This window comes from Cupressus sempervirens, chromosome 7 (assembly GCF_028749045.1).
Source record: "Cupressus sempervirens isolate cs-2001-9-10 chromosome 7, ASM2874904v1, whole genome shotgun sequence".
Taxonomy (NCBI): Eukaryota; Viridiplantae; Streptophyta; class Pinopsida; order Cupressales; family Cupressaceae; genus Cupressus; species Cupressus sempervirens.
The window spans coordinates 124,284,202-124,291,265 of NC_143124.1; the positions used below are offsets into that span (position 1 = coordinate 124,284,202).

General features: G+C 38.4%; 1 protein-coding gene across 5 annotated transcripts; it reads left to right on the plus strand.

Annotated features, from left to right (window-relative positions):
- Nucleotides 1-371: 371 nt before the first annotated feature.
- Nucleotides 372-6,721, plus strand: LOC149545813 (type I inositol polyphosphate 5-phosphatase 4-like). 5 transcript variants are annotated; one of them, XM_089790854.1, is made up of 14 exons: nt 372-1,283; nt 1,736-1,823; nt 1,947-2,046; nt 2,154-2,231; nt 2,325-2,412; nt 2,498-2,602; nt 2,727-3,366; nt 3,819-4,012; nt 4,123-4,231; nt 4,381-4,529; nt 5,053-5,279; nt 5,402-5,524; nt 5,650-6,096; nt 6,217-6,721. In XM_089790854.1, the coding sequence occupies exons 2-11, from the start codon at nt 1,794-1,796 to the stop codon at nt 5,258-5,260; spliced, it is 1,701 nt and encodes a 566-aa protein (XP_089646980.1). In that variant the 5' UTR covers nt 372-1,283; nt 1,736-1,793; the 3' UTR covers nt 5,261-5,279; nt 5,402-5,524; nt 5,650-6,096; nt 6,217-6,721. The 5 variants fall into 5 exon arrangements, with proteins under 5 accessions (XP_089646980.1, XP_089646979.1, XP_089646982.1 ...); XM_089790853.1 differs by having other exon boundaries at nt 665-803; XM_089790856.1 differs by having other exon boundaries at nt 665-803; nt 5,410-5,524.
- The last annotated feature ends 343 nt before the right edge of the window (nt 6,722-7,064 follow it).

Genomic DNA, 7,064 nt, shown 5'->3' on the forward strand with positions numbered 1-7,064 from the left:
AGCTTGAATCAAACCGCCAGCGATTTAAATCCAGTACTTCGATATCTAGCCCTGTTGGTTAATTGGCCAGCCAGTTGACGGTAACTGCTAGAAGCTTGAACCTAACCGCTAGCGGTTAAATCCAATACTTAGATATATGGGCCTGATTCGGTTCGTTGGCCAATAAGGCTTCTATCTCTTTTGATATCTTTTTCAACCGTCTCATGCAACAGAAAAGTTCAACATTAAGTACTTTTTCCTTGCGGGGCTGCTTCTGTTGGAGAAAGCTTCCCACATTTCACAAGCTCCATGTTCTCCTCATATGGAGCCATTCTATCAATTTTGGATGCCCATACATGCAATTTAATGGCGTCCACATTGGTTTTGGAAGCACCCACATCAAAATTTTAGGCGTATCCACGTCCACTCAGGAAGGGGGATAGTCTCTGCAAAACAATCTTTCTCTGGATATTGCAGGTTTTTTCTCGTAATGGGCTTAAGTATGTGTGGGGCATAGGTTCAGAGGAGAAGTGGGGTTTGTCCAGAAAAAAGCCTTGAATGACTTGCTTGCAGTGTACTCTTTTTAGTATATAGTATACGTGTTTATGATAGTGGCTAAAGATAGGCAGCGCAGAGATACCTTGCTCTCCTCTTTGCAAAAGTCGGGATTGAGATTTCCCTTGCCCCGCTGCCTTCTCTTTGTCTGCTGTTCCGCCTGAAAAAAGTAGGGCCTTGCTGCACTTTTCTCTGAGGGGACACTGCGACAAAACTATATTTCAATTCCTTGGCATGAGCATACTCCGTTTATTATTATCATCATCAAGGTAATCAAGTAATCTGGATCTGATCTGGTTGTTCCTCTGCATTTTATGCTTTTTGCTAGTTGTATTGCATTGCCTTTTATTGATGGTCAAGTACACATACTTCCGATTTTGTCGAAGAACTCGGGCATTCAGAGTCTCTTTGATCGAAAGTCTTTAGCCCTCCACATTGCACTTGTTTATATCTCACCCGCGCCCTAATTGCCCTCTGTCAAGGTTCAAGAAATACATGCATTACTGAAGTATTCTGGAATCTGTGCTTGATATGAGGCACAGTTATTAGGTCAATTTGATCAACAATGAAAGCATTCAAAGTCTGGTGAAGTACTGGATATCTGATTTGAATTCGAAGTGGGATTTTTTGTGTCCGTCATTGAGTTTCCAGATTTCACAACGTAAAAGCAACCTTTTGATGGGGGTACGTGATCTGTCAAACGTATTGTCCAAGAAATCAACATATCTATTTGGAAATGCCTTGTCAAGGTCAGAAGTTTCCATTTCACCAAGTATCTTCCTGTTTTTTCCTTATTTGCCATCCCCACTGCTTGTAAAGCTTGCAGTTTTTGCTATGTTAGGTAAATCCTCTGTATGGTATCCTTGTTTCTTTTTGCGTTGAGTTTGTAATGAGCCTTTGCTATACTGAAATGTCCTCATGAAAGGGCTTGTTTAAATTTTAGCATGGAAGGACTAATTTCTCTCCTCTCTAGGCCTTATGCCTTATTTCTTCTTTTGAGTTTAACCATTGTATGCGCATGTGATACTCTCAATATCTCCTGCTTTGATCTGTTGGCTCGGTGGAGACCCATCTTTACAGCAAATGGAATATAGAAAACACTTACTAATTTGTTGGGAATGCAATCTACGTTTAACTAGTTAGGGGCACGTGCTGCAAATTTGATGCCTTGGAATGCTTAATTTGTCTCTGTCTTTTGCAGAGGCTTTGATATTTGAAATCTACATGGTAAGCAAGGATCTGTAAATGCTAGCTCAACAATGAAAGCTGCTAATGAGAAGAAAAACAAGGTAGTTTTTTTAATTCTTGTAATAACAGAAACTGGTTTCTTTTGTCTCAGGGTGATTCTTCATGTACGCTCCATGCTGCAAGCTTGGATTATACATTGCTGAATTTATATTTTGTCTATGCAGTTTTCCTGGCCAAAAACATTAGTCAGGAAATGGTTCAATATAAAGAGCAAAGCCAATGAATTCCACGCGGATGAGATTGCAGAAGGATACACAACAAGAGGTGACCTCCACCCTGATTTTTTAAGATACATGAATTGATACCTATTATTTTGCCTTGTGGGCTTGCACCATCAATAGTTGTGGCTAAATGGAGTTTGAATAATGTAGGTAGGGAAGAAGCATTTGCTGATAGAAGGCGGAGTTGTTCTGATAAGGACTCGTATTCCTTCAGAAAAGACAGGCCGGGTACTAATCTTTTGAGCCTTACATAAAAGAAAGTTGTTCTCGATTCCCTTGGCAACACTATTGAACCCAATCTTTCTTATCCTTTCGATGCAGAAAAATGGCTGAAGAAGACTCCTGAGAAAATAAAGCGTGGAAGAATGGAGACTGATGTTTCCCAAGTAATAGATATCCAAGATTTTAGGTATGTATCTTGGTTTGATTTATTTTGCTTGGCATGACCAATGGGTTTTTGCACAACTGATTTGGGTAATTTGATGGGCAAGCAGGATATTCGTATCAACATGGAATGTGGGAGGTAAAGCTCCTCCGAGTGGTTTAAATCTAGAAGAATGGTTGAATACATCACCGCCAGCGGACATTTATGTTTTAGGGTACAAAGAATTGACACTTTGGTTAGCTCAAGTTGTTTGTGAAAGGGTGTTTTTTCGTTAAATTTTACAATTTACGATGGTATTTCATTAAGTAACCTGGATATATCCATATTTCCTTCTCCAGGTTTCAGGAAATTGTGCCTTTAAATGCAGGAAATGTGCTAGGAGCAGAGGATAATGGCCCTGTAGATAAGTGGCTTGATCTCATTCGTAAGACACTCAATAATCAGCAGGGTGCAGGGAATAGCACAAGTTCTAGAAACCCTCAATCACCTACAGACATGCCACACCCAATTATAAGTTTGGATTCTGACTTTGAGGGTTCAGCATCGAGAAATCCCACACAATTTTTCCATAGGAGATCATTTCAAGCTTCAAGCAGGTCTTCTAGAATGTATGACGATTCCTTCTGCAGGCAACCAAAATTAGAGAGGCATTTTAGTGTTTCTGATCGAGTCTTGACGGGACGAGCAATTGAAAGGACCGATTCTGATAATAGCATCAAATATGCATCCTCGGATGATGATGAAAATGGTATATGCATAGGTGATTCACCTGCCCCCGTGGCTTACTCTCCCAACTCAAGGAGCCCTTCAGCAGAGGCTAGAGCTGGTTTTGGAGAAACGAATTATTGTCTAGTTGCCAGCAAACAAATGGTTGGCATATTTCTGTCAATTTGGGCAAGAAGTGATTTGGGCCAATATATTCATGATGTGAGAGTTTCTTGTGTTGGAAGAGGCTTGATGGGTTACCTTGGTAATAAGGTAAGGCGAATTTCTGTTTCTCACAGTGGTTTGATTTATTTTTGCTGTGTTCTATCTTGCCTAGAAATGTTTTCTTGCTACCCTAAGTCATTGTCGAAGACCTGGCAAGAGTGCAATAAACTTATGAAGTTCACTTCTCAATTCGATTGTGTGTATTTTTAGCATAAACTTCACTTCTCGATTCAATTGTGTTTTTTTTGAGCATCAACATTTTGGGTCACACTACTTGATCCTGATCTGAAAGAGTGCAGGATTTGAAATAGCAAAAGAAGTCCTGCACTCTTTCATCCTGATGATGGAATACCCAGTGTGATCCAAAACATTGATGCTAAAAAATGCACACAATGAAATCCAGAAGTGAACTTCATCATTTACAATGGATTGTGAAAACCTGATATTGGTACAATAAACTTGCTCAATTGAAAACAATAGATGCAATTCATGTTTTGCAGGGTTCGATATCAATTAGCATGACTCTCCATCAAACAAGCTTTTGTTTTATTTGTACTCATTTAACATCTGGCCAGAAAGATGGCGATGAGCTTCGAAGGAACTCTGATGTTATGGAGATCATGAAAAAGACACGCTTTCCAGGGCTGCATAAGTTTGGTGGTGACAATTCACCTGAAACCATAATGGATCACGAGTAAGTTAGGTTTCCACAGATCAGGTCTCTGTTTTCGTAGCACTGAATTTGTCATTTATGAAGAACCTGCAGAGTCCAATTTGAGTTAGTTTTTATGGTTGATTCTGCAGTCGAGTTATTTGGCTTGGAGATTTGAATTATAGAATTGGACTCTGCTATGCCTATACGAAGCAGCTTGTAGAAAGAAATGATTGGGAAGCATTATTACAAAATGACCAGGTACTTGCAGTGCTTTATTAAGACTGTCCATGGTTAGACTCTTGGTTGCAATAAGGCAGAGGAGTTTCTTTGTCATGAAAATGGCACTGCTATTGCAGATATGTAGAGTTGATATTATCAGTTGACTAAACATGGTTATGACATGGCAGCTTAGGATTGAGCATAGGGCTGGGCGTGTCTTCAAAGGGTGGAGTGAAGGACGCATCCATTTCGCACCCACCTACAAGTACTCCAGTAACTCGGATCGCTATGCTGGAGAGGGTTTCAAATCTAAAGAAAAACGACGCACTCCAGCATGGTATGTAAATGTTGATGCAGAGTGACCTATCATAACAACAAAGTTAATAATTGGGTAAACTTGGCATCTTTTATTCATTGCTTGTCTCACTTTGTGACCTTTAGTTTTAACTGTTGGACTAATCACCAACATTCTCCTCTGGAATTCGCTTGTGTTCTATAAGTTTAGTAGTTGTATTGAGCATTGACAGGTCAATCTTCAATTCTTTTGTCTCGTGATGTGTGTGAAGATGTGCTAAACTACAATCATTTTTCATCTAAGTCTTGTGTCTCGTGATATGTGTATGAAGATGGTTGACAGATAAATCCTACTTTTTCTTCCTAGATTATACCGGCAGATTGATTTGTGTCTATGTGCCTTTGTATGGAGTTTGTGCTCTTGTACTATGTATGTGGATCTTATATTCTAGTTTGATGAATTAGTTTTGACACATGAACTCTTCAAGTTGAAAAGTTTCTCAATTTTGGAACCTATTATCATCTTTGATTTTGATATCTTTTTTCAACTGGTCTTCATGATGCAGGTGTGATCGCATACTATGGTTTGGTAGAGGGTTAAAACAGCTCTCATATGTTCGGGGTGAATCAAAGTTTTCCGATCATAGACCTGTCTATGCTGTGTTCTTAGCAGAAGTTGAAACTCTCAACCGTTGCAAATCAAAAAAGTCTTTGGCCAGTGTGAGTACAAGAATTGAAGTGGAAGAACTTCTACCCCAGACTAGCTGCATCTAATTTTCCCTTCCTAACACAGGTAGTTGCTCACCAAAAACAAATTAACTTTTTGTTTCTTCAACTCTTCTAATAGTATCTTTTGTAATTAAATTTGGGATTGTGACAACTTTATTATGAGTGACTCATTTCTCTATATGGCAGGATTGCAGCACCCATTAGACAAGGGAAAGAGATGGCTTTTGGGTTGTGGAAAGCTGCAAGAGGTCGGGAAGACTTGGATGAAAGTTCCATAGAATATTTCCACAATAAGGGGTGCCTGATATGGTAATCATTCCATTGCAAATGAAATATATTTTGCACCAAAACAGGTTTCATCATCAGAAATGCTATCTAATATTTCAACTTATTTTATTAGATTCTGATGTGTAGCCTACAATTTTGTTGGGCAGGCTTTTCCAGAGATCTTTTGGAGGAACTTGCATTACCTATGGTAAACGAAAGCTCCATTAATCCTTTCTGAAGCCAAATAAAACCAAGCTAATGGCCAAAACTGTGGGATCAGAACCAGGACAAGCTTCACCATATTCTGTTATTGCTCATCCTATTTATTACCTTGCACTGCCTTCATCACTTGGCAGATAAAGGCATGTTTTTCTTGAGTCTTAAACTCACTAAGAGTTGGATTTTAGCTTGATACTGTTGGCAAAATGTTCAGTGCTACCCTTGGGATTTGTGACAAGGGCTTAACGATCTCTTATGTCCTATAAGTTGAGTGGTTGTATCAGACACTGACAGATAGGTCTTTTGGTACAACAGTAACCCCACTCTAATAAATACCCAAGGACAAAACACCTCTACTAACAATTCTTAAATTGAGGAGGGCAAGTTATCTTCAGGTAAAACATTACTCTTGGAGAGATTAAATCATCATTGGAGCATATATATATTATGTACCATTAAAGTTTTTCAAGCACAACTTTGCTCAGAGATTTTAATGGTTTTGATTACGGTTGCAGATTGAAGTCCCCATCTTCGTGTGTACATAAAGTATGAGCTCTATGATATGTGGAAACAATGCACGATCTATATGGTGAACTAACAAACAAGCTCTTAGACAAATATGAACTTCGGGAAGATTACAAACACGGTCTAGCTTGTTTGTGCCCTTTGTGATAATATGAGCAAAGAATGAGTGTGGTGCAGCAGTATTTTTTTCTGCAAGCTCCTTAGGTCCAGAAGTGAAAAAGTGTAGAAAATTGCTACGCTGGCATCAGTGTCTATTTAATATCACTAACTATAGAGACTCTGTAAAGGTTGCAGCCTTTCATCTGCGATTCTGTATATGTATTAAACTGAGAAAAACAAAATGGACAAGTTTTCCATTGTTATTCAAATCAATGGGCCATTCCCATGGTATGGCTTAGTCCTCTCTATTTACAACAAAATCAAATACATCCTCTTCTCAATTGTAATGATATCTGCTTCAAACGGAGAAATAAACAGTTGAGCATGTTTAAATGATATGGCGAATTAACAAGCCTTCTCCATTGCATACTCTGTTCTTTGTCTATTTACAACAAATAAAAAATATACTCACACCGAGAGTGCATTTATAATCATTGTATCTACAAATCAAATCAAGAAATATAATCAATCACCAAGAGTGCATTTATAGTCATTGTATCTACAAACTAAATCAAATCAGACATGTTAGACTGATATTCATCTCCACATATTTTTATTTTATTTTAAAAATATCTTGGTTTTCTCTCTAATCTGGATAATCACAATTTTTTCCTTGTAAAACTTTAGATAAACATTTTAATGTAATCGATTGACTTAAAATGCTTTTGACCCAGAGTTA

What these genes read in the sequence shown, in the direction of transcription:
- LOC149545813 (XM_089790854.1), top strand. Translation starts at nt 1,794, where the DNA reads ATGAAAGCTGCTAATGAGAAGAAAAACAAG. An exon ending in GCGGACATTTATGTTTTAGG is followed by an intron (nt 2,603 to 2,726) that starts GTACAAAGAATT and finishes TTCCTTCTCCAG; the next exon opens with GTTTCAGGAAATTGTGCCTT. An exon ending in CATTATTACAAAATGACCAG is followed by an intron (nt 4,232 to 4,380) that starts GTACTTGCAGTG and finishes ATGACATGGCAG; the next exon opens with CTTAGGATTGAGCATAGGGC.